This window comes from Ambystoma mexicanum, chromosome 2q, assembly GCF_040938575.1.
Source record: "Ambystoma mexicanum isolate Mex_15411 chromosome 2q, UKY_AmexF1_1, whole genome shotgun sequence".
In the NCBI taxonomy this organism is placed as follows: Eukaryota; Metazoa; Chordata; class Amphibia; order Caudata; family Ambystomatidae; genus Ambystoma; species Ambystoma mexicanum.
Genome location: NC_090924.1, coordinates 1,017,595,085 through 1,017,622,703, shown reverse-complemented (window position 1 = coordinate 1,017,622,703; position 27,619 = coordinate 1,017,595,085). Strand labels below are relative to the sequence as shown.

The window sequence follows — 27,619 nt, the reverse complement described above, 5'->3', positions numbered from 1 at the left end:
TCTGAGGTAGCTGGATTAAATCTTAACACGGACCGGCGCCCATTTTCCTATTATGGGCGTCCTTGCAATGTTATATTTTCCTCTATAGCTGGCTTCTATATGTCTCATCTAGCTTGCGCTACTGTGTATTTACACTTACTGGTCAGCAGGTTACTTTATCTTCTTTGTATATGATTACTTTATCATTTCGTACATATTTCTCTTCTCATTGCAGTTTCATCATCATGCTTAAGTATTTTCATATAATTTCACTATGGCCTCATATATCTTCTTCATGACATCACTCTGCCCTCGTCAGATTTCACTGAGCGCTCCATGATGTCCATTGGTGCGTGCTGACATCCTTCCACTCTTTCAGTACGAGGGAACATTCGGTATGGTTGCCTGAATGCATATCATCTTTCATACACTCGATGTGGTATAGGGATAACACATGTGGTCCCACATACTGCTATTCTCCTGCTGTTCCAGTATGACGGCGGTTACGAAGTGCAAGTTAAGGAAAACGCATCCACCTGCTCCTCTACAATACTTTGTAGGCAGTGTTTTAAAATGGATTTCAATGGAATCTGCCTATTAGCAGGTGCTAATGTGAGGTTTAGTTCATAGGAATCTGTAACGCTCACCTGACTCCCACGGAGGCGCTGGCCTGGTTCGCGCTGCTGTGACCTCTTCTAAGGTGATGCGCAGGGTTCGGAAGACGGACTGGACCGGGCCCCCAAATCTGGCTTGTCTGGCTCGCAGAAGCGTCCTTCTGTAGGCGAAAATAGGGGATTAACTGTCTGCGGGGTAATGCAATCGGCCTCCCACTTCCCCCTCTCACCCTCCTCGAAACCCTTCTGTGATTCCTCGTAGCGTCTCACCTTAGGGTCTGGAAGGACGAGCTCTCCATCCTGCTTCTGATGCAGGGGCGCGTTGGTATCCAGTTACTTCACTGGATTTTCGGATTGGTGAGAACCAAACTTGCTTGGCTTCCAGGTAAGTTTTTTGATAAGAGGTTCCCCTTGTGTCCATGCATTAATGTACTAATGCTAGTGTCTTTTTCCCCATAGGGGCCGGGGTATGGAATGCCGGGGAACAGGCACCGACCCGAGATGAAAAGGGAAATCCTTGTAGAAATCAGGTAAGTCTTTAATGAGCGTTTTTTGGTAATGTCTTTTCATTCGCTCATTAACGCTGATGTCTCTTTTTCCCCTTAGGGGCCGGGGTCCGGAAATGCCAGGATGCGGCGCGGACCCGAAATGGAGAGGGAATGAATCAGCAGGTAAGTCTTAACATGGTGATTTAGCTTTCCTTATTCCCTTCTCTCTCTCACCTTTTGTTCTGGTCTTTTTCTTCCTAGGCGCTGGGGCGTGACTGCGAATCCGGATGATCGCTGCTGAACATGGAGGCACCCTGTAAAGGTGAGTGGAATGCGGCGCTGCAGCGATCGACGCGATGAGCTTTTAAATAAAAGTCTTCCTTTTCTGGATTGTCGGCGAGATGTCTCTGGGATGCGGTTTTAGCAGGTAAGGACTTTTCCTTCTTCTGTTCTCTTCTTCTCTTCCTTTGCAGGTGATTCAGGATGCTGGCAGGCGTGGCAGAAGTCAGGATGCAGGAGCAGACACAGTGAGCGTCCAGCTGCTAGATGCAGAACAACGCGAAGCACGTGTGGCTGTTCGGGTGGGGTTTAAATAGCCTTGGAAGAAGTTCCAGGTATGTATCCTTCCTCCAATCAGGTATGTATCCTTCCCCGACCACGCCCAGATGGTAAATTAGTCCCACAGGTAAAGTAGTTCCTTTCAGGCCTCAAGGAGGTTGGGATCATTCAGCATGGTCTGCATCAGGTAAGTGCACCCAAGCACTCCCATAATGAGCCTGGCGCCTATGGCGCCAGGACTGATGTCTTTTATGAGCCTGGCGCCATAGGCGCCAGGACACTGTCTAAAGGGCCCCTATATGGGGTTGCTGGGTCCTTCCTTGGGGACTGGATGTCCGCTTTCGGGGACGCAGGGCTTGAACCGGCTCCCCGGGAGCGGGCATCATGACAGCACTCCCCCCCAAGGCCCCTCCCAAGGTTGTTCCCTCCGGGGGTTTTGGTTTGTCTGGGAAGAGTCGGTGGAATTTCCTGACTAATCGAGGTGCATGCACATGGTCGCTGGGTTCCCACGACCTCTCTTGAGGTCCGTACCCCTTCCAATCAATTAGGTAGAACAGTTTTGACCTAAACATTTTTGAGTCTAAAATGTTCTTCACTTCGAATTCGGGCTCCCCATCTATTAGAATAGGTTCTGGAGGTTTGAGTAGTCGGGTTCCGGGTACCACTGGTTTCAGAAGTGACACATGAAAAACAGGGTGAATTCGCATACTAGCTGGTAAATCAAGTTTAACAGCCACTGGGTCAATTATTGTCGTAATAGAATAAGGTCCCAGATATTTTGGGTTAAAAGTTTGAGGCCCTTTGAGTGGTAAATGTCTGGTAGCTAACCACACTTGATCCCCAATCTGATACGGAGGTGCTTCACTCCGATGTAAATCAGCATTCTCCTTGTATTTTCTCTTGGCTTGTTGTAAATGTGTAGTTGCCTCTTTAAAGGCTTGGGTAATTGTAGAATGCAGATGTTCTACTGCAGGTATTCCGAGGTTCTGAGGTGAGTCAAGGTTTGAGGTTCGAGGGTGATGCCCAAACAAAGTATAAAAAGGACTGTGGCCAGTTCCAGAGTGTACCGAATTATTATATGCGTATTCGGCTATCCAAAGAATGTCTTTCCAGTTGCTTTAAGATTGCTGTAACATACACCGTAAGTACTGCTCAAGGGTCTGATTTGTCCTCTCGGTCTGACCATCGGTCTGAGGGTGGTGAATGGTCGATAATCTTACGTCGATCTGCGCCATTTGACAACATTTGCGCCAGAAGTGGGAAATGAATTGGCTTCCCCGGTCAGAGATTAGTATAGATGGGAATCCATGTAGCCGAACAATATTTTCGAGGAATTCTTTGGCTAGGACAGAAGTTGAAGGTAAATCTTTCAAAGGAATAAAGTGGGCCATTTTGGAAAACAAATCCACAATTACCAGAATAGTATTGTACCCCGAACAAGGAGGCAGGTCCGTAATAAAATCCATTGATAGGGTGTGCCAGGGTGCTGGCGGTATGTCTAGAGGTTGAAGGAGACCGGCTGGTCTTTTCTTTTGACTTTTATTTTGGGCGCAAACACCACAGGACATCACAAAAGATTTAACATCTTTTCGCCAAGAGGGCCACCAAAATTGTCGTTTCACCTTTTCCTCTGTCTTGGCAATACCGGGGTGTCCCTCTATTAATGTATCATGATAACCGGAAATAACTAGTTCGTGTAATTCCTTGTGTGGCAGGAATAAGCGTCCTTGGAAATAAGGTAAACCATTATCTATGGTAAAGTCTGATCCCTTTTGTATCCAATCCTGTAAGGTTGTAGGATCCAGGAGTTGTTTCACTCTGGCTTGAATGTCTTCAAGCGTCTGTAACGAAGTCATGCCTAGAATCCTCTGTTCGGGAATTATTGGTACTGGTTCTGAGTTTGTATCAGATTCTCCCATTCCAATTCGGAATAAGGCGTTTGCTTTGCCATTCTTGCAGCCAGGTCGATAGGTAATCACGAAATCAAATTCAGCGAAAAACAAAGCCCATCGGAGCTGCCGTGATGACTGAGCCTTGGCGGTTTTCAAATACTGTAAATTCTGGTGATTAGTGATCACTGTGATGGTATGTCGAGCGCCAAGCAGATAATGCCGCCAGGCTTTAAAAGCGGACTTAATGGCTAACAGTTCTTTGTCCTTGATTGCATAATTAACCTCGGGTGCCGAGAATTTTCTGGACCAAAATGCTACGGGATGCAGTTGGTTGGTTTCGGGATCTCTTTGGGACAGGACAGCTCCCATGGCTAGGCTGGATGTGTCAGTCTCGACGACATAAGGGAGACCTGGACGCGGGTGTTTCAATATAGGTGCGGAGGTAAACTTAGCTTTTAAATCCTGAAAGGCCTGCTCGGCTTCTTCAGACCATTCAAAACGTTTATTTTTCCTCAAGAGTGCAGTAATGGGTTGTACCACGCGTGAAAATTCCGGGATAAACCTGCGATAGAAATTGGCAAAGCCGAGCATGCTTTGAACCCCTTTTACAGATCTAGGTGAAGGCCATTTGAAGATGGCATCCACTTTTCTTGAGTCCATTCGGACTCCTTTGGGTGTCAAGATGAAACCTAGAAACTCGACTTCTGTGGTATGGAAAACACATTTCTCCAATTTAGCAAATAGTTTGTGTTGCGCAGTTTTTCAAGTACTGCCCTGACGTGTTTTCTGTGATCAGATTCCGAAGAGGAGTACACCAGAATGTCATCGATATATATGACAACACAAACATCGATGAGTTCCCGAAGGACATCATTCATGAAGTATTGGAAGGCAGTCGGCGCGTTACACAATCCGAAAGGCATCACCTGGTACTCGAATAATCCGTATTTAGTACGGAAGGCAGTTTTCCATTCGTCGCCTTCTTTAACTCGTACCAGATGATAAGCCCCCCGGAGATCTAACTTGGTGTATATGCAAGCGTCCTTCACCTGGTCAAGGAGTTCAGGGATCAGAGGCAGAGGATAACGGTTTTTAACCGTTATCTGGTTCAATGCGCGGTAATCGATACAAGTTCTAAGGTCGCCTTCTTTTTTGGGCACGAAGAACAACGCCGAGGATGCCGGGGACTTTGACGGGCGAATAAAACCATTAGCTAGGTATTGATCCAAATATTGTCTCAAATGCAGATTCTCAGGTTCGGTAAGGGCATAAATCCTGCTACAAGGGGGTTGTGCACCGGGCACCAGATCGATTTGGCAATCGTACGATCTGTGAGGAGGTAACGTGTTGGCCTGTTCCTTTTGGAAGACGTCCTGAAAGTCTTGGTATTCCGGAGGTAGTTGCATGGAGGCTGAGGTTACAGATGCTAGATTAATCTTCAGGTTTTGTGGGTAGCAGGTTTGTGTACAATCCGGTAAGGTTATTCTCTTAGCTCGCCAATCAATTCGAGGATTATGTGTCTCTAACCAAGGGATTCCAAGAAAAACCTGAAACTGTGGAGCCTTGATTACATCAAACACAACACCCTCCCGATGGCCGTCGGGACCAATAAGAGTCACCTCAGTAGTGGAATGTGTTACCGGTCCAGAGGCAATTTCAGTTCCATCGACTGTGGTGATGACATCTTTGCTGGTTTTAGGACGGAGAGGGAGGTTAATCCTAGAGACCAATTCACGATCCACATAGTTTCCAATAGCCCCACTATCGATGTATGCCTTTATTGCATGCAACCGCTTAGGCTGTTCTGGATCTACGAGAACCATTGGCACAATGAAATGCGAGGTATGAGAGTTAGTTTTCAAGCTCGGCAAGCGGACCCCTACACTTGTCGGGCAGAGTCGTTTCCCGAAACAGAGTCTTCATGGTTTTTATCAGCGGCTCCTACCGCCTTTCGGGGCGGTTTTGCCGGGCAATCTCGTAGAAAGTGTCCAGAATTCCCACAATAAAGACATAATTATAACTGCCGCCTCCTTTCACGTTCCTTTTGAGTTAAGGGTCCTTTAACCCCTCCAATTTGCATAGGCTCAGAGACATCAACTCCCTTGGGATTAGCATGGGTCTTGACCAACACCCGGGTCTCAAACCTGGACCCATCTGCTTTTCTGTTTTGAAGTCTGTGATCCAATTGGACCACTAAGTCTATATACTCTGTGCATTCTTGGGGCGGATTTACAACTTGGGCCAAGACATCTTTAAGTTCTCCGCGTAGGCCTCGATAAAACAACGTGACTCTTTTATCCTCTGGCCATCCCGTTTCCACAATTAGTCTATTAAAGGTTGCAATATAGGATAGGAGGTCCTGATTGCCCTGTCGCAGGGATAGAAGTTCGTCATCCAGAGCCTGCCCCTGAGAGTGTTGAGCAAATAACCTTTCCATGCTTGCTTGAAACCTTTGAAAATCACGGAGAATCGGGTCATCTTGAGTAACCAGTGGAACTGACCAATCGCCAGCACAGCCGCTGAGATATGACAATACAAAGGCTACCTTGGTCTGATCATTAGGGAAGGCCCCAGGTCTGCATAGGAAGTGCAAACGACACTGATTCATGAATACGGCGAATCGTTTGGGGTCCCCAGCAAAGCGTTCGGGTGGGGCCAGCGGCATGTTTCCAGGTAGATTAATCTGCACAGGGTTACTGGAAACCACAGGAGCGGGGTTCCCTCCGGAACCGGGTAGAGGAGTTTGCCCAGCTTGACCTTGCAAAAGCTGTCTGGCCAGGTCATCAGTTCTTTCCTTTGATATTATTAATTCCCTCCTGAGGGCATTAGTCTCTTGACGAGCGGCATGTACTTCGGCCCGTAATTCCCCCAGTAATTGGGCCAACTGATCAGTCTCAGAACTTTCCATAGCGCCTGGGTGGGAATTTGTAGGATGGCTTCGCATTCTGTAACGCTCACCTGACTCCCACGGAGGCGCTGGCCTGGTTCGCGCTGCTGTGACCTCTTCTAAGGTGATGCGCAGGGTTCGGAAGACGGACTGGACCGGGCCCCCAAATCTGGCTTGTCTGGCTCGCAGAAGTGTCCTTCTGTAGCCGAAAATAGGGGATTAACTGTCTGCGGGGTAATGCAATCGGCCTCCCACTTCCCCCTCTCACCCTCCTCAAAACCCTTCTGTGATTCCTCGTAGCGTCTCACCTTAGGGTCTGGAAGGACGAGCTCTCCATCCTGCTTCTGATGCAGGGGCGCGTTGGTATCCAGTTACTTCACTGGATTTTCGGATTGGTGAGAACCAAACTTGCTTGGCTTCTAGGTAAGTTTTTTGATAAGAGGTTCCCCTTGTGTCCATGCATTAATGTACTAATGCTAGTGTCTTTTTCCCCATAGGGGCCGGGGTACGGAATGCCGGGGAACAGGCACCGACCCGAGATGAAAAGGGAAATCCTTGCAGAAATCAGGTAAGTCTTTAATGAGCGTTTTTTGGTAATGTCTTTTCATTCGCTCATTAACGCTGATGTCTCTTTTTCCCCTTAGGGGCCGGGGTCCGGAAATGCCAGGATGCGGCGCGGACCCGAAATGGAGAGGGAATGAATCAGGAGGTAAGTCTTAACATGGTGATTTAGCTTTCCTTATTCCCTTCTCTCTCTCACCTTTTGTTCTGGTCTTTTTCTTCCTAGGCGCTGGGGCGTGACTGCAAATCCGGATGATCGCTGCTGAACATGGAGGCGCCCTGTAAAGGTGAGTGGAATGCGGCGCTGCCGCGATCGACGCGATGAGCTTTTAAATAAAAGTTTTCCTTTTCAGGATTGTCGGCGAGATGTCTCCGGGATGCGGTTTTAGCAGGTAAGGACTTTTCCTTCTTCTGTTCTCTTCTTCTCTTCCTTTGAGGTGATTCAGGATGCTGGCAGGCGTGGCAGAAGTCAGGATGCAGGAGCAGACACGGTGAGCGTCCAGCTGCTAGATGCAGAACAACGCGAAGCACGTGTGGCTGTTCGGGTGGGGTTTAAATAGCCTTGGAAGAAGTTCCAGGTATGTATCCTTCCTCCAATCAGGTATGCATCCTTCCCCGACCACGCCCAGATGGTAAATTAGTCCCACAGGTATAGTAGTTCCTTTCAGGCCTCAAGGAGGCCGGGATCCTGCAGCATGGTCTGCATCAGGTAAGTGCACCCAAGCACTCCCATAATGAGCCTGGCGCCTATGGCGCCAGGACTGATGTCTTTTATGAGCCTGGCGCCATAGGCGCCAGGACACTGTCCAAAGGGCCCCTATATGAGGTTGCTGGGTCCTTCCTTGGGGACTGGATGTCCGCTTTCGGGGACGCAGGGCTTGAACCGGCTCCCCGGGAGCGGGCATCATGAAAATCTCATGCAAGTGTAAAACGAATTTCTCTCCTGAGATGAAGGAGGGCAGCAAAGTGGAGATGCAGCCCACCCCCCTATGCCTCAGGACAGCAGGAAAATGAGTTGGAGTGGAAAATGAAAGCATAAAAGCGAATGTATGTTTTTATGTTCCACTCAGCTCACAGTAAAATGACCCTCAGAGACTGTGATCTTGACAGAGATCGAAGAGAACGTTGGAACTAGAAATCCATGCACCACACAAAGGTATTTTTCTTTTACAGGAGCACACGCAGCAAGGTCAACAATACGGACAGAAGGGCACTCTATAAGACTACTTTTCTTACCTAACCTTAAGTTTGCCTTTGACACCAATACTTGGAAAAAGATAAATGGACAATTTCTATGTTCGTTTTAGGGTTGTAATAGATTCTGACAATTTATGCTACCTAAAGAATTATGCTCTGCACATCCTAACTCTTCAAACCTTGTTCGAGGATGTGTCGGAAATCTGACTGCAATTCCGTCTAGAAAGTGTAGAAACTAAAGTGTTCCTCTTTGGGGTGAGACGTACACTTTTAGCAGCAAGTAAGTAATCACTGATGTATCCCACCTTTCCCCTACAGAAGCACAGCTGCACCTGGACAACTACAGGAATGCTGTGGAATCCCAACATGAACATTTGACACTGTTTATAATATTGCCTCCATGAATTCTACACCTGAGCTACTAGAACTTCGGGGGTACTGTGAATGCAGTTCTCTGATAGGACTGGCCTTTTAAGCAGGCACACACTGATAGTTGCCTGGCTGGATAAGCTAAGAATTACTAAATAAAATAAAAAAAGTTGGAAAGTACCATCAGATTTGAGAAGCTTTGGTTTAAAGACGCTTTGGAATGTTCACTATGGCTCCATTAACTTGAACTTGAACCTCTCAAGCATTCAGTTACAAGGCCATATATCACTGGGCTGCTACAGTTATGGGATTAGGTGGTGGCAACTGAGATAAGCGAGAGAAAGCGGGGGAGAGACGGCAGCCCACCTTCCCCACATGGGGATGACCAGGGACAGGAGGGCACAGCCACTGCATTGTGCACAGACAACGCAGCTGGGGACCAAGGGGAGACTGTACTGTGGCCACCTGCTGATAGACGTTTCTGCACCTGCTCTCCCTGCCCCACACTTGCCAGCTGCGATAGCTGACGGCACAGGCCCAACACCAGGAAGTCATCCAACGTCTTAGAGCGATGGAGACCAGACTGCAATGGCAGGATGACAGTTCCTATGAACACTTTCATGTCCTCCAAGACATCCATAAGGCATAACGGGTCACGAGAGGAAGACAGGACAGCACAGGTCACATGTGAGTGGAAATTGAACAGCATGGCAGTGCTATCAACCTCCAACGGCAGCACATGCGAGAGAGCACAGTATGGAAGTATGTGGAGACGACACTAGTCCAATTACAATCCCTGTCCACCATCACACAGCAGCGCCATCTATCTCTGTCAACACTATGGATGAATCCTCTGCGGGTTTCCCAGTCCCCAAGCCTGGCTGACAAGGGAAGGAAACCCAGGCACACAGGAGAACTTTTGCTTATTGCTCACCACTGTTGCGGAGTCTGAGGGGTGTGTTGGGGAGGGGAGAAGTTGACTAATGTGTTAGGGAGTATGGAGGTGTATAGCTGTGTTGGTGAAGGGGATGCAAGGGATTCCAGTGGGGTGCACATATGGCCTGATGGTCTGTTAAATAATAGGTTTAATGCTACATATGCCGTATGAGCCAAGTGATATTTTTCACATTTTAATCATGGGTTGAATCAGGTTGCATATGTATCTGTTACAGAATTCAATTCATACTCCCATTGCAATCCATGACCACGTATGCGTACACTCAGAAATATTAGGGAACTAAATGTGGCCTTGTGATCTGCTGTTTCCACACATCCCATGCTAGGCATACGGCTTTGGCTTCCTCGTCATCCTCCTCATCACATTTTTGTGGAAGGATGCCATTCTGGGCATTAGCACATTGTGCTGTGGGCACAGATTGTGGAGCATGCACCATGCTATGAATATGTGGCCACCCTTGTTGGGGAATCTGTAGGCAATGGAACCTGGCTTTCAGTAGTCCAAAGCACCTCTCTATGATGCTGTGTGTTCAGATCCCTCCAGGATTCTGGTTGTTTCAGGATGAGTTCAGTAGAATGGTAGGAGTGGCTGACGAGTGTCAACTATAAGGTAGTGAAAGACATTAGTCAATGCATGCATGCTTTTTGGATGAGCAGCTATATCTCGGATTTGTTGTTAATGATGATTGGTCAATGAATCATGGGTGTGGGATATGGGCGTTAATGTATCTGTGTGCTGCTCATGGCTGCTGCTGCCCTTCTGCCAACACCTTGCCCCTTTAAAGTGAGAAAATACAGCCATGTTGTGCTCACCTGCGAGCCATGTCCTTTGTTGCATATGTGTGGCCACGTACACAGGGAGGGCACTATCACACAGTAACCTCGAGTCATGTGTAGAGGCAGGGAACCTCACACTATAGTGTGTAATGGCCATGCTGGTTTCACATGCCATTTGCATATTCAAGGCATGCTGCTGCTTCCTGTTCCTTTTATAATTGTTCTGTCGCATGATAGGTCACTAATGGCACATAAGAACAGCACAGGGCACCAAGTATATGAAGTACATTATAGAAGCATCCTTTCATGGCATTTATGGCCTATTGAGATGTTGGAAGGGAAATCTGTGCTGCTTCATGGTGTTGTAGAGCAGCCAACACCTGTGTCAGTATTCCTGAAAGTGTTGGCTGGGCCTTGCAATTGCTGATAGCTGCGAATAGCAAGAAAACCTAGTAGGACCACTAACTTTAGTAGAGGGTGGATAGCAGTCTGTATGGCAATTTGGCTCTTGCGGTCACTCAGAAAGTACATGGATTATGTTCGCCCTGTCCAGCTGATACGTGTTCAGGATTTTTGTTTCTGTGGTGTCCATGGGGTTATCCTGATGCTGGGATCTCTGGCCCTCTGCCTCCTCCGTCCTTGTTGGCACATCTGCTGCATAAGTGCAACACAGTGGCCCGAGCTATACTGGCAGTGCCCCACTGGGCTGCGTCTTGCTGTTGTTTTTGGGTGTGGTTAGGGAAATACATTTATTTTGGGAGGGATAATAATGTGCACGTATAATTGAGTTACCTACACCTGCCCCTCATTTCCGCCTGCTTTTTCATGCTGGAAATTCGTTGTGGAGTTTCATGTGTTCAGGTTAATCACAGTCACAATGGTGATGTAAATGCCGTCTCCTGTATTGGCGACTCTCTCCATCCAGTATTGTGAAGGTGTGGTAAGGCATGGTTGCCACATGGATTCTTTGTGGAAGCTTTGTGTCCAGTGTTATCACAAGTGGCTGACTCATACTTGTACAGTGTGGTATTACCGATACTATGGGCCTCATTCCGAGATTGGAGGTAGTCATGGTGCTATTTGCGCCATGACTGCCTCCAATAACGTTACCGGCACCGGTCTCGTTCAATGGGGACTTACCGGTGTAGTCCGACCTTTGCGGGACCGGTAAGTCCCCATTGAAAAGGCATTCCCCATTCCCATTTGAGCCCCAATAGGGCTCAAATGGGAAGGCGCTAATAACGGTACCGCAATTTGCGGTACCGTTATTAGCTCTGAAGTCCCTTAGCGGGTCCCGTCCATAACGCCTGGTAAAATCAGGTGTTGAAGGAGGGACTCGCTAAGGGAACTCGTAGTAGGGAGGTAAGGGATTACCGGCACCGGTCTCCTTAACGGTGCCCGGTATCCCTTACCGCCCTACTCGGAATGAGGCCCTATGTGTTTTACCATTACTTCCAAACTTGTAATGAGAACAATAAATTCCCAAATCCCCAGCACATTTCCTCTTTGCACGAACTTGTAGAAGGAAGAGGAATTTGAGGAGGCCTATGTCCCCACAGGATACCATATTTAAGAGGTCTGGTTTATCTATGCAATATCCCAAGTCATCAGAGTAAGACGTGCCCCTGCAGATTATGTTCGTGGCACAGATTCACAGTACGAGCCGGGTCACTGGTAGCCACTAGGGCTGTGCTTGTATTGTGGCACTAAATGGCATTTGGTGAAGGAGTGTCTTGTTCAGCCTGTGATGCCTTCACGAGACCCGACTAGGTGTGCCAGTTCAGCAGACATTACATCTTAACCATGCCTAAGTGCAGGTGCGTTGCTAGGGGGGGGCTAAGGGGGCTATAGCACCTGATCTTTTGGTTGTAGCCCCGGATAGAATCTCAGTAGCTACAGCCAAAAGTCTAGCTAGCCCCCAGTCCCAACAGTACCGACATCAGCTTAGCCCCGGGTCTTTTCCAGACCTAGCAACTCCCCTGCCTAAGTGGCTGCTGTTCTTTTTGTGGGCAGACACATGAGGAATCCGCACTGTTGGACTGCTAGGCCACAGGTATACACATAGTGGTGTCTCAGTCCTAGTTGGATTTGCTCTAACTGCTGATGTAACTGTTTTGACTTTTTGTCCATTAACATTCAAACAAGAGCATTGGGACTTTGGATTGAAAATTGTTAGTATACTATTTTGTCTTTTAGCTTGATTTCATCTCGCAACTCCCCATTCCCACGGCGTCCTGTATGACTTCATTGGGATTGGGATTTACCATTACGCCACCATTTGTAAATCCCGGTGACACCGGCGTAATCTGTGTTACGGGGTTGCCAGCAACCCACCAACAGCACCGGCGGGTTACCACCAACCTCGTAATTAGGCCCACATGTCTTGTCGAGCAGAGATTAAAAAAGCTTAAAAGGAGTATTTACAGAAGATCATACGAAAATTACTCATTGTTCCTTCTAAATCCTTAGCTGGGCTTACATTATTTATTTTTTGCCCAAAATAATTTAATATTTCAGGCATGTGTGGATAATATGGCTGTGAGAAATACTTGAGTAAAGGATGGTTATCCATTGCAATCCATTACAAGCAATTGGCAATATTCTGGAGGCTGTTCGCTGTGCTAGTAGCTTGACCACTGTGGATTTGTGGTGGATTCTCATCCTGCACTGGTGATGTCTGACCATGAACTGAAGACTCCATTTAGTCATTACCATTGTTATGTAATGCTACCCGGGTTATAAAATATCTAAGCCATTTGCCATAGTTTCTTATTGGGCTCTAATTTATTTACATCATGCAACTGCACACCTATTAACAGGGTGATCAATTAGCGCTTCTGGTAAAAATCAGCACAGTTCCAAACATTTCAATTTCACACGAAAACCCTAACGCCCGTGCAACCACATACTTTCATCTTTACGTTTGTGTGTAACGTTGACACATGTCACACTCTTCACACTGCAGAAAATGGTGATGTTTTTATTTGGTTTTCATGACTAGCTCAGAGCTGATCTAATTTTGGGAAGAAATTCCAACCATTGCTAGAACATATTTTGCTTGTGACTGTTTTCAGTGATATCCATGCCACCGGTTCTAATGCATTTAATGCCAGTGTTAATTTTACCCCCGCTGGTAACCTGAGTGAATTCATTTTATCCCCAGTGATATTTTCCGAAAGTGTAACTGGCAGGGTCTTACCAATGATGGTAATTGGTATTTCATGCTGGCAGTATTCTTACCACCCCATCTTTGGTGAGTCCCTATTTCAATACATTGAAAATAGTTGATCGTTTTTAACATCACTTAGAAAATAGTCATCATCACAATTGCTCTTAACATAGCTCACTAAAAAGATTGGCGTTTACTAAGTTCATAAAATAAATGAGCACATTATTGACCTCCTCGCAGCCAATCTGAAGGTTCAGGGTGCAGTCAATAACTACTGGTGCTGACCGCATTCTGAACATGTTGTGTTCAAAAGCAAACAGGGGAAAACATCAGTGCAATTTTCGAGCAAGATTTGTTTTCAACCACGCTTCCATCTGAGAGGATCTTTTCTTTGCTTCAACAACATGCTAAACGCCACAAAGAGAAAGCCGAAACATGCGAAATGAGTTCACTTTCTTACAGAGAAATCGTTTTATTACACGACACCCAAGGTATGCTCATGTAAAACCTGCGGCAGTATAATGACGTTTGAATTGATGCAGAAAAAGATTGTACATACTTGTCTGAAGGTTCAATGTAAAACGGATCCGTGAATTGTAGCTCCACAGCCTCGCCATTGGGAACTGTGATGATCCAAACACAGTCGGCGTTGGGTGCATAGTTGTTGGGATAGTTAGGTGAGGTCAAAACGCCAGAAGGATTTGCATCCGTGACGTAGATATTTCCTCCACACGCTAATTGTGAATTAAATTAACAATGAACAAGTTAACAGCATTAATACAGATACTCCGCACAAATTCTTAATGTTGACAACTTCTGACATTAAAATATCATCATGGATGTCTTAAAGCTGTGTAGGTAAATGTTAAAATGATACTTTATATATTTCAGATTGCAACGATCAATATAGTAAATAGTTTTGTTGCATAGGTTAGTACAATTTACAGATCATATTTATGGGGCATTAATTAGCCACATAGCATACAGCTGAGTCCCAAAAATAAAGCCGTTCCAGAAACCCCATAGTCTTGACTGATTTGATACACTTGTGCATCTTCTCTATCCACTCTTCGGCAAGTCACCTGTCCACTCTAGCCTTCTGTGAGATCTCTATGCTCTTCTTAAATGTTCCGAACTGTTCTGTACAACTTCAACTACTGCTGCCCGCACTGAGGTGCTCCTTCTCCCGTCTCCTCAGACTACTGACTGCTGAGGGGCCATTCTGCCTCCAGTGCTATGATACCATAACATAGCGCAGTAGGTGCTATATACATACAAGGCAACGCAACGTAACATTAAGATCTACAAAAGACTAGGACCTCACAGGACTTCACCCACAACCCCACTTTGAAATCAGCAGCATTCAAATAGACAGGCATTTCAGCAATACTGTAAGCCAAGGAAGTAAGATCACTTCTACCTACTCAGCTTCAACAGATTGTCAAGAAGCTGAACCAGGTGATGGATGGGTCACTCTCCTGGGCCTTTACTCCAGGGTCACACACGGTTTTGAATATTATTATTATTATTGCATAATATGTTACCCTTCATTTGCTTTGGACTGCATATCGTTCACTTTTCATGTACGGTACATGTAAAGCATAGCTGAGCCCTCAAATGCAGACAGTTGCCCCAGGGGTTCATACACCTTTCATTCCCACTACCTTTCCTCCTATAGCATTGCGTCCCATAGCAATTTGCGGCACCGTACTTAGCGCCTTCCCCATTCCCATTGAGCCCTATGGGGCAAAAATGGGAATGGGGAAGGGCCATGGAGGAAGGGGGAATTACCGCCCCGCCAACCTTGTAATGGGGTGGTAATTCCCCCTTTCTCCATGGCGGAGTCGGTAACTTACCGGCATGGACCATGGTGCTGATAGCACCATGGTCTTCCGCCAGGGTCGTAATGAGGCCCAGAGACTTTAAACTATGTCCATATTATCAAGACATTCCAATCCTTGTCTATGGAGATCAGCCACCTTAAACGTATGGTGATCTATACCCAATAACTTATTATTAGCACATGGAGATCGTTATTGACCTCCTTTCAGCCAATCCGAATATTTAGAGTGCAGTCAATAGCTACTGGTATTGACTGCATTCTGAAGATTTTGTCTTCAAAAGCAGACAGGGAAATGACCATGCAATTTCCAGGAAAGATTTCTTTCAATAAGGCACTTCCTCCCTGAGAGGACCTTTTTGTTGCTCCAACATCCTATGTAACACACAAAAGAGGAAGCTAAAACAGGGGGAAAAAGCTTTCACGTTATTATGGAGAAAACATTTACTTTTACATGGCACCTGATGCATGCTCATTTGTTCATCCCAGTTGGCAATTAAAATGCTTTGCTTATGAAAACAACCACGTAATTTAAATATTACAAAATAAAACCACCTTTAATTTACTAACTGAGTTTGTCTATTTACTTTACTCACTATTAAAGTAACGTTTTTTACTTCACCACCAAAACCCCAACATATGTGTTGCTACTACCATGTGCTAATAGCCTTATAGACCTCTGGAGGGCATTGCCTCAGACCATAACTTGGTGGTAGGTCATTATCTCACGATAACAACCGCTCCCTCGGTTTACAAGGCTATAGTATTGGACTCAATTGTGTCTCTTCTTCTTCCCCTCCCTATCTCTGCCCTGTTGTTTTCCCAACTCCTTCATCTATTCATGCCCAGTGCTTGGTGTTGACACCACTGACAGCTGACTTGGCAAACCCACTTCTCTCCCTTGTTACAGTGAGTGTTTATTAAAAGCTAAGATAGTTAAAGCCCTCACACTACTAGGGCCTGCTTGAGCACTTCTCAATTCCATCACCCAACCATATTTAGCACCAGGTATGACATGGTCTGGAAATTGCCAACACAGTGTAGTCTTAATTGTAAAATTGGCTCCACAGTCCTTACAAATTCCCTCATGCTTACCAATAACTAATCACAGTTGAGAAACATGCATCTCAGCTAAAACCACCTTTATCCCTTCTTATCACCTCAGGTGTTTTTCCTCCACTAATTTGGTTAATCTCTGGCAAATCCCCCATTCCTATCTCCAGTTCTCCACCCAATCCTTCTTGTTTTATTCCCACAGAGCAAGGTCTGATCACACCCTGACAGGGTCACAATGTGCCCCTTCTCGGACCAGGTCGGGTTCAGTAAAAGCATGAGGGTGGTGATGGGGTCAGTATAAACACTTAATATCATAACATGAAGCTATCTGGAAAGTTTTGCATGCTCTCAAAAATGAACACTTCTGTTTTTGGGCTCTATGTATGCTCAAATATACCCTCACTTTTGAAAGTAGAGCAATGTCTGCTCATACTCCACTCGGTTCAGCTATTATAAGAAACTTCTACCTCACACTCCTTTCTCTATATATTAATATAAAAGGCTGCAGCCAAGGCTAGTATTCATTGGGCGATTTTAAAAACATATGTGGAAACTGTTTCCCTAATCTACATGGAAGCCTTGGTTTTTCTGAAGCCTTATGCAATACATGTGCACACATTTTGTTCATGGAAAAGGATGGAGTCAGGAAAGTTCTTCCAATAATATGTTTAAAACATGTAATCATCTCTGCCCAAATTCCCCAAGCATTGTGATGTTGATAAGGTCACTTACCTAGGCTCTTAGCTTCATATTTAATCTTGAAGCCTTGGCCCTCCTGACTGCTGTCTGTGAAGAAGTGCACATAAAGTTGATTGTCCGTGGTGTGCATTGTGGAAGGGGGGCTGCTGCCACAGAAGCGTCCATTTCCTCCTTCGGGGCTCAGAGGGGGGGAGGACTCACCCCAACCGTTCCTCAGCTGAAAGAGCATGTTCACATATTGTTAGACTATGAGTATTGTTAAAATATCAGGTCCGTGCACACAAAGAGGCATCAATGTCACAAAAGGGAAAAGGTAACATCAAGAAATAATTTAGAAAAAGCATGGTCCATTAACGTGAATTTATATGATATGATATGATTTGATATGGCATTATTAACGCTCCTATACACAAGTGTTTCAAGACGCGACAAGGCAAGGGAGGGGGAACAAGAGGAAGACAGAGACAATGATCTTACTAGGCCAGGTGACATTGAGATCGCGCAAGTGTGGGGGCGAAGGGGTAAGGGGCAGTGCAGTACATGGGAATGACAGTAAAAATAAATAGAATAATAAAGCATTAAGTAAAAGTGTGGCCAGCTGGTGGCAAGTGTAAGGGTAGGTGCAGATATCATGTGTCAAGTGCTCATAGAGGGCTGTAGGGATACAGAAAAACAGGCCATAAGTGCGAGGGAAGCCAGAGAGGCAGTGCAGGGGTGCAACTGGTGGGGGAGGGGAACTGGGCCCAAGATCAGAGAGTAGCCAGGTGACCAGTGCAGTTTAAGTTTCAGCGAGGAGTTTAGCAGGGGAGAGGAGGAGAGAAAGCTGAAGCAAAGAGGAAGGTTTTGAGGTGCTTCCGGAACCGGAGACGTTCTCTTCAAGTTTCAGGGAGGCAGGGAGGCTGTTCAAGAGGGAGGCCCCAGCCGAAGAAAGATCTAAGACCAACGCCCTGCTTGGAGAAGCTACTGACCTTGAGGGAGTTGGAGGCGGATGAGTGAAAAGCTCGAGAAGGAAGATATTTAGGAAGAGAGAGTTGAAGATATTGAGACCCAAGGCCCCAGAAGGCCTTGTGGACAATTGGGTATATACTATAGGGCACCTGGCGGGGTCCTGATTTACCCAGGTGGGTATGCGTATAATAGACAAAAAAATCAGGATGAAGAGATCCGACAGAAAATAGAGAACTTCTGTGTGTGTGTATTTATTTTGCATCAACACAGAAAGTTTCGGGTGACTAGGCAAATTATTTTACAGTTCTTTCGATAAGCACGAAAGATAAGTGAAATATAAATGGACAAGGTTGGTTATGGATAGTAGTAACACAGATGGGTGTCGGCCTCATGATTATTGAGGTCAGAACTTCATTCGGATACACATTTCCCACAGATGGAGGGGGTATAACAACCCTATAAAGCAGGGAAACATGCGCCTGAGACTTGCATAGGGCCAAGGCATAGTTTACACATGGTGCACACAACAATATTTACATATAACATACACGAGGGGGGATGGTATAGTTGTGTCACAGGGATCGACACAGGGTGTGTTTCGGCCAAAAAAGGGGCTTGATTAACGCCTGTCTTTGTGCTGGCCTTCGTCAGGAGAGGCACCTGTGGCGGTGCTGTCCGTTGAATCTGTGGATTTAAACAGACCTGTAAGGATCTCGGGTATTGATTGACTAAGTACTAAAGGTATTCAATACAGGCAAAGTGGTGCCAAGGCGATACATCATGAGGTGTATCTAGAAAACAGCTTACCTACTACTGTGGTAGCAGAAGGTTGCTGTTTGGGTAATCCTTGGAAAATGCAGGATTGCCGGTGCATGATTGGCACTTGGTGAGTCGGCTGTTGTTTTGTACAGGCCGACGTCTCTCAGGGTCCCGTGCGACCGGTATAGGCCAGGAATGATCCCAGATCTGAGAGGGGACAGAAAAAAGGGTACTAGATCCCAAACTGAGCGTGATGGACAGTATAGCGTTGGTGATGGTGGTCCAAAAGTGCTCATAGGTGCTGGAAGAGACAGGCCTACTGTCAGGTATTAAGTGCACTATTAGTGCTGGTGTGTCCAGGATGGAACTCGGTACGTGATGGGTTCAGCGGGTTGCTGAAGAACCTCCAGGGTGACAATGGTGCTCACGTGAGAGTGAAAACCTCAGGGCCTCACTGCCGCAAGAGCAGCTGCGGCCATAAATGGTGGACACAGCATGTGCAAACGCAGTGCTGGGCAATCGAGTGCTGTTGTAAGCTACGTGGCGGTGCCTGGAATAAAAACGTATGTTGGAGTGGAGAGAACATGGTGCATTAGTGTTGCGTCTAAAATGCTGCCCAGTCCTCTAGCCGAGGGCATGGAGCGAAACGCAATGTGATCCTGACGGTAACTTACCGCAGTTATCTCGCAGGTGCTGTGCTGGACGGGGACCTCTGAACGCCGTGGTAGCTGTATGGACAGGCGGAGTGGCTGTGACTAAAAGGCTATCCTGGGGCTGGCTAGGAGCCAATCGGGGGGCGCTGTGACACTGAGGCTGGACGCGGGAGCCAATCGCGTGGAGCTAGGCGTGATATCCAATGGAGTGGAAAGAAGCATGGCCGCACGGGATGATGGGCAATGTAGTCCCTATGGACCATATCATGTTAGCGCAGCGCTGATTGCTCCAAACTGTGGGGTGGGTCAACGTGTACCCGTCCGGTTTGGGCAGCATTCTGGAGTGAACAAGAGGTATCCCACGGGGTCAAGGGGATGTGGCGCCCCTCTCGTGTTGTTATTTACAATAAAAGACATATTGAGACCTTTGTCAAAAAGCAAACTGAGACAGAATCCACCCGGTCTACACAGCTCTAGTGCACTTAATAGTGGGACCTGCTGGCAGCAAGTGGTGTTAGTCAGATCCTGTCTGGCCGTGGTCCCTCGCCGTGTGGATGCAGACATGCTGTGTTCATAGTGCTAGCGCATGGGCATGACGTGTTTACAGATGGTGGTTTAACCTACGGGGCACCTCGTATGGGTGGGTGTCTGCATGGTGACATGCTGGAGGTATTTGTGTCTCAGAAATGTTTCCATTCAACGGTTATGTTTAAGCCGTTCCGTACTGAGTCCAATTTGTGAACCCAGCTAGAGCTGTGTAGACTGGGTGGATTCTGTCTCAGTTTGCTTTTTGACAAAGGTCTCAATATGTCTTTTATTGTAAATAACAACAGGAGAGGGGCGCGACATCCCCTTGACCCCGTGGGAGACCTCTTGATCACTCCAGAATGCTGCCCAAACCGGACGGGTACACGTTGACCCACCCCACAGTTTGGAGCACGCAGCGCTGCGCTAACATGATTTGGCCCAAAGGGACTACATTGCCCATCATCCCGTGCGGCCATGCTTCTTTCCACTCCATTGGACATCACGCCTAGCTCCACGCGATTGGCTCCCGCGTCCAGCCTCAGTGTCACAGCGCCCCCCGATTGGCACGTAGCCAGCCCCAGGATAGCCTTTTAGTCACAGCCACTCCGCCTGTCCATACAGCTACCACGGCGTTCAGAGGTCCCCGTCCAGCACAGCACCTGCGAGATAACTGCGGTAAGTTACCGTCAGGAGCACATTGCGTTTCGCTCCATGCCCTCGGCTAGAGGACTGGGCAGCATTTTAGACGCAACACTAATGCACCATGTTCTCTCCACTCCAACATACGTTTTTATTCCAGGCACCGCCACGTAGCTTACAACAGCACTCGATTGCCCAGCACTGCGTTTGCACATGCTGTGTCCACCATTTATGGCCGCAGCTGCTCTTGCCGGCAGTGAGGCCCTGAGGTTTTCACTCTCATGTGAGCACCATTGTCACCCTGGAGGTTCTTCAGCAACCCGCTGATCCCATCACGTACCGAGTTCCATCCTGGACACACCAGCACTGATAGTGCACTTAATACCTCTAGGACACGGCCTCCACAACAATCAGTAGGCCTGTCTCTTCCAGCACCTATGAGCACTTTTGGACCACCATCACCAACGGTATACTGTCCATCATGCTCAGTTTGGGATCTAGTACCCTTTTTTCTGTCCCCTCTCAGATATGGGATCATTCCTGGCCTACACCGGTCGCACGGGACCCTGAGAGACGTCGGCCTGTACAAAACGACAGCCGACTCACCAAGTGCCAATCATGCACCGGCAATCCTGCATTTTCCAAGGATTACCCAAACAGCAACCTTCTGCTACCACAGTAGTAGGTAAGCTGTTTTCTAGATACACCTCATGATGTATCGCCTTGGCACCACTTTGCCTGTATTGAATACCTTTAGTACTTAGTCAATCAATACCCGAGATCCTTACAGGTCTGTTTAAATCCACAGATTCAACGGACAGCACCGCCACAGGTGCCTCTCCTGACGAAGGCCAGCACAAAGACAGGCATTAATCAAGCCCCTTTTTTGGCCGAAACACACCCTTTGTCGATCCCTGTGACGCAACTATGCCATCCCTCCTCGTGTATGTTATATGTAAATATTGTTGTGTGCACCATGTGTAAACTATGCCTTGGACCTATGCAAGTCTCAGGCGCATGTTTCCCTGCTTTATAGGGTTGTTATACCCCCTCCATCTGTGGGAAATGTGCATCCGAATGAAGTTCTGACCTCAATAATCCTGAGGCCGACACCCATTTGTGTTACTACTATCCATAACCAACGTTGTCCGTTTATATTTCACTTATCTTTCGTGCTTATCGAAAGAACTGTAAAATAATTTGTCTAGTCACCCGAAACTTTCTGTGTTGATGCAAAATAAATACACACACACAGAAGTTCTCTGTTTTCTGTCGGATCTCTTCATCCTGACTTTTTGGCCTTGTGGACAATGCAGAGGGTTTTGAACTTAATCCTTGCAGCCACTGGGAGCCAGTGCAGAGATTTCAGTCCTGGAGAGATATGGTCCCTGGGCTTGAGGCCAAGGACAAGTCTCGCAGTCCTGTTCTGGATGAGTTGTAGAGGGTGGAGAGTAGAGGCGGGCAGATTAAGATAGAGGCTGTTACAGTAGTCCAGCTTCGAGAGAACCAGGGCTCGGGAGACAGTGAGCTTCTGGGGGAAGGAGAGGAAGGGAAGAATACCTCTGAGGAGGTGCAGCTGGTAGTGTGACTGCTTAGAGATGTCAGATATATGAGGAGAGAAGGAGAGTGTGGAGTCGAAGATGACCCCAAGGTTTTTTGCCTTGCAGGTAGGAGTAGGAAGCGGGCCAAGAGAGGCTGGCCAGAGAGCTGCAGGGAAGGAGGGAGTGGGTGTGCTGATGAGTAGAATCTCAGTCTTACTGGCATTAAGGCAGAGGTCATTGGCGGCACACCATTCCTGGATAGCAGACAGACAGTCAGAGATGAGGGAAGGAGAGGAGGAGGCCGAGGGTAGCCTGAAAATGACCCGGGTATCGTCCGCATAGCACTGAAAGTTGGGGCAGAGAGCGGCGATGCGGTGGGCAAGGAGTGCCAGATACTGGTTGAACAGCCAGGGAAAGGGATTAGATCCCTGGGGGACACCACAGGTAGAGAAAAAGATGTCAGAGAGGAAGGACCCCAGCTGGACCTGGGAGGGTCGATTGGAAAGGAAAGAGGTCAGCCACGCCAGAGCCTGACCAGTGATACCCAGGTTATCACGAAGACGGTTGAGCAGGATGGTATGGTTGACAGTGTCAAAGGCAGAAGAGAGATCGAGCAGAATGAGAGCACACAGAGTGTTGGAGTCGAGGTTCGAGAGCAGGTCCTCACGGATGTTCAGGAGAGCAGTTTCCGTGCTTCTGACAGCTCTGAAGCCAGATTGATGGTCATGAAGACTACCAACAGATTCAGCATGGAGGTTAAACTGGGAGATGGTCAGTTTCTCCAGGAGCTTGCCCAGGAATGGAGTGATGGAGATTGAACGATAGTTAGCCGGCAGGAGGGGTCGGAAGAGGGTTTCTTAAGAAGAGAGTGCACAAGGGAGTGCTTAAGGGGGGATGGGAAGACTCCAGAGGCGAAGGAGTGGTTGCAAAAGTCAGCCAGGGAAGGAGCCAGGGAGTCGATGTGGTCCTTGATAATTTTGGAGGAACAGGGGTGAACCTGTTTAGACAAGACTTTCATAGATCGGACTTGTCTGGAAATCTCGTCAGCAGAAAAAAGGGGAAAGGCAGAGAAGGAGGGAGGAGGGGTGGCTGCAGAAGGGCCAGAGGAAGAGTCGAGAAGAGAGGGAGGGAGGTGATAGGAGGAGAGTGAGGACAGTATGTCCTGAGTTTTAGAGATGAAGTGAGAGGCCAGTGCAGTGTAGAGGGCCTGAGAGAGGGCAGGAGAGGTAGAGACTGCAGCAGGGTTGGCAAGCTCCTTGCAGATTTTAAAGAGTTCGGCCGAGTTGTTAGATGCCGCAGAGATGCGGGCTTGGATAAGGGCTCTCTTTTTGGTGAGAACCGAGAGACGGTATTGCCTTTGGAGCAGGCGGCAGGCCAGTTTGTCAGAGGATGAACATGAAGCACGCCATTTCCTCTCTGCCACCCTGCACTTGCGTTTTAGGGTGACGAGATCCGAGTCATACCAGGAGTTACATTTGGCTTTGGGCTTCAGGCGGATTCATGACAGGGGCAAGAATATCAAGAGTATCAGATATAGCAGAGTGGAGCGTGGAGAGGGCTGTGTCAGGGTGGGAGTCAGCCGAAGGGGGGTGGGGGGGCAAGAAGGTGGCAGCGAAAGCCTCAACTGGGTTATTGGAGTCAGGTGAGAGAAAGATGATCCTCCACATTTTCTTTTGTTGTATGGTTTTGTTTCTAGGCGGATGTCGCTGCTTGATCTGAGTGGCCTTGTTGGGTGGTAGATGTTTATTTATTCTTTTAGGAACTCTGCTCCTTGCCCGTGGATTGCTCTGTGTGTTATACACACTGATATGAACTTTATTTGTTGTTTTATTGGTAACCAGTGTAGCATTTTCAGTGCTGGTGTAATGTGTTCTCGTGTGGTAGTTTGAGCAGGAGTCTGGCTGCAGCATTTTGGATGCATTGGAGTTTTTTAGGACTCGTTCTGTCTTTCCTGGGTATAGGCTGTTGTCATAGTCTACCTGGACATGATGAGAGCGATGATGGTGAGCGTTTTGTGGGTGAAAGAGAGGAATGGTAGGATCCTTTTTAATATTCATAATGAAATATTCCTAGGAAAACTAATTTGTGTGCTTTAATTACACTTATGTCATCTTGTGGGTAAGCGTCTGTACTGTAAACATAGCAACCTTGGGTGACATCCTAATAGCCGAACACTTGAGCAAGCAAACTGTTATTTTTTTATGCTGGCATCAAAAACACCCAACAAAGGTTGCGCACGCCAACTGAAAAAAGTGGGCGGATGCTGTCTACCCACATGTATCCTCAACTTGTGCCTTGAAAATCAGCACAGGGGCAGGACCAGGAAAAGAAACCCCTCCAGTCTCTCACACTGTAACCTTCCCGCCGCATCCTGGCCAAATATTCATGACTCACTTGCCCTCTCATACATTCCTTTCTCACCCCCACGTTTGGCTTTCAACAATAATCTGTTTTTATAAAGCTTTCTTGAAAAGTACACGAACCACAGTAAAGTACTCATGCAAATATATAAATCCGTATAGAAATATGCTAGGCAAAAAGTTTGCAATTGTGGCAATATTCCCAGTACCTTGAATGGAAGACTACAATGCCAGAATGCAATTCAGCAGAAGGCAAAAAATGGCCTGTGGATTTTGAAAATGTACTTTTAAGACTTATAGACTCGTAACAAAAGGTAATGTGTGAACATGTTACCTGGTTGTGTTTCAATGTTTGTCAAAAGCATGCTTCATACATAATGTCAGGAAAAGGTTACATTCCACATAGAAGAAAACATTTTTGGTCTGTCAAACATGAACTTGAAAATAAGGCAGATAGTTTAAACTGTTTTGTGTGATATATTTAATTCCCCTGGATAAGGGCACAGATTTAGGCAGCTACCTTGTGCTTTGCGTGTGCTTTCCAAATAAACATGTCCCTTTGCATTTCTTAACACGGAAACGTTAGGAGTGGCTTGTCCAAAACAATTATATCTTAAATAGTCCATCACTTGTATATCACTCCCACTTTAAAAGCTCCACTTGAAGAAAGAAAGTGATAAGCACTACTTATGGGGCCTGCAGAGACTGGTGGGCTGCTGGGGGAGGGGGGCCTTGGTAATAGTCTCTGGAGTATCAAAGCAGCAGTTTGAGGGTTCACACGTTGCCACACTAGGACAACACAAAGGGAGCTGTGTAGATGTAGGCAGCACAGCACCTTTTGAAAACAGTTTTCCTTTATATGCTGCCAGCAGGCAGCTGGTGCCTGCGGGCCCCTATGACCACGGGGCCCTGGTCAGCCGCACAGACTGCCCATGCCTCGGGCTGGCCCTGCATCTGGAAAGAGACAGGGTTTAAACTGTTTGCAGATGACTCTCAGTGGCTCTTACCCATGTGGTTGGGGGAAAAGGAAAGGGCAGGGTGGAGACCAGACAAGTAACGTAATTGAAGAAAGGCGGAGCTTTAGTAAGTAGAGGTGACGAGGCAAGCCTTTATGTGTTTATTTCTCAGAATCGTGTTGTCCTGGTTGTGAAGGCAGATCCGTAGGCGATGGAGCTTGTACTCCAAGTTTCACATCTGTGGGGCATGTGCTGTAAGTCTGCGTTGGCCTACTGCCTACACTTGACAAGGTCTGGCTGGCATTACTCTTCAAAATCTCACACAAGAGAAACTAAGAATCAGCAAATTGTCACTATTGTCAAGCCACGCCATGGTAGACCGCCCGCACAAGGTAGCACAACTCTTTTGATTCAGGTGTGCTTTACAGTGACCTTCACACTCCACATGCCAGAAGAGGCCATGTGGTAAAACACACACATGGCTCAGAAGAATCCAGTGGAACTATGTGTGGGTAAGGGGTGATATCATGTCTGTGTGCACCTGCGGTTGGCAGACTAGACAACCCCTGAGGAGCATCGAGCATTGTGAAGACCTAAGGTCTGGCGATGCCTGTATTACACTTCCTATCATAGCACTTTGTGGCAATCATGTCTTCCTTGTGCATCGATGAGGCACTTGCCCTTTTCCCATGCTCCCCATTGTGCAGGCTCGGTGTGGTGACAAGAGGCCGTCCATGGTCCTTTTCAGAAAGCTTGCAGAGAGTTGTGTGCTGATTAATGCTTTTAAATGAGAGCATCACAGACAATCGAGATTTATCCGGTTTCTCCTGGGGATCTCTACAGGGGGGGCATAGCTACTACTCCTAGAGCCGGTGTGATGTCCCTTTCAAGAGTATGCTCTAGTGGAGAGGCAGAACAGATTTGGGCAACACTGGCAATGACATAATGTATACAGAGAACTATTGCCAATCCCCACAGACAGGACACATGAGTGTGGTGTTTGGCGATCATTGATGAACCGATGTTAGAACTCTGGAAAAAAGGAGTTGTAATTGTAGGGCAAGTCATTTTATGGAAAACAGTAGAGATGAATGTGCCTGGAGTGAGGCACATGTGTCTCTATTTAGAGTAGCATATAGGTACATGACAGTGGAATTTGGCGTGAGCATAGTAAAAAGATGTGTCTTTAATGAAGAAGACTTTGAGACACCATGCTTGGGAAGAGTAACATCTTTACTGAAGTCCAGTTGACAAGTTTACAAGTACAGGTAAGTCCTTAGGTAAGTTACCAGGAAGGCATAGGAGACATCCACCGGCACCCTCTCCCACAGACACTCGGCTCAACTCAGAGGCACTCAAACATAAGCATTCCACTCATGAACATTGCACGGCATTCTATTGGCTTGCACGCACTCAGCACCAGGGCAGCGGAGAACCAAGGCACAACACATAGCTAGGGCATTCCAAAGCAGTTAGGGAATTAGATTTGCATGTGCCCGCATCACTACTGTGCTCTTGCTGCCAGAGAGCACTGTAAAGAAATGGCCATTTACATTTTAGAGCAGAGCAGTGGATAGAGGGGAGTTAAATGTTTCAAAAGTGTTTGCATTGTGAACGAGATGGGGAGACAGTCTAAACATCTCTCACTTTTTCCTCCAAATCTCTCTGCATGTCGAATTCTTTTGCAAATATCCCTAAGCCTTCCCGGGTTGCCAAACTGCATCTCAAGTGGGAGGCAAACTCACGTCTGTGTGGATTTAAATGCTAATGTGGACAGTTTGCTTCTTCCCTGGACACTGAGTCCAAGCAGAATAGCCAGCACACAATTCTGTCCCCACCTGGGCAGCAGGACCATACCTGCTCTGTGTTTGCAGAGATTGCCAAAGCACTGCATGGTCTGAGTCAGCGGATGGACACATCCCAACCAAAATCGAGCTGACCGCTAGCAGAGTGGAGAAACTACAAGGGTCCATTACTGGACCTGTCCACATTCACATACATAGCAGCACCCCCACATTTCAACCCATTCGTAGAGGTAGTTTCTTCCCAGTTGGTAATGGAACTCCAGCAATGGAAGTGAATCATTCTCTGTACTGTCGGCTTCTCCAGAACGGTACTAGAAGGACCTTATTAAATAATAAAAAAAATGTTAACCCAAGTTCAGATACACTTCTTGAGTCAGTCCCAGGCAT

At 47.1% G+C, this 27,619-nt stretch overlaps 1 protein-coding gene and 1 long non-coding RNA gene across 2 annotated transcripts in view; one reads left to right on the top strand and one right to left on the bottom strand.

Moving 5' to 3' along the window:
- CUBN (cubilin) overlaps window positions 1-27,619 on the bottom strand; it is a 1,794,835-nt gene that overhangs the window by 497,508 nt on the left and 1,269,708 nt on the right. The window contains exons 43-44 of the mRNA XM_069648353.1: window positions 17,077-17,260; window positions 14,008-14,182 (exon numbers count right to left, since the gene is read on the bottom strand). Coding sequence (XP_069504454.1) covers window positions 14,008-14,182; window positions 17,077-17,260 — 359 coding nt within the window. The remainder of the gene's footprint in view (window positions 1-14,007; window positions 14,183-17,076; window positions 17,261-27,619) is intronic.
- Window positions 1-27,619, top strand: part of LOC138569915 (uncharacterized) — a 152,337-nt gene that overhangs the window by 24,735 nt on the left and 99,983 nt on the right. The gene's annotated exons all lie outside the window — the stretch shown is intronic.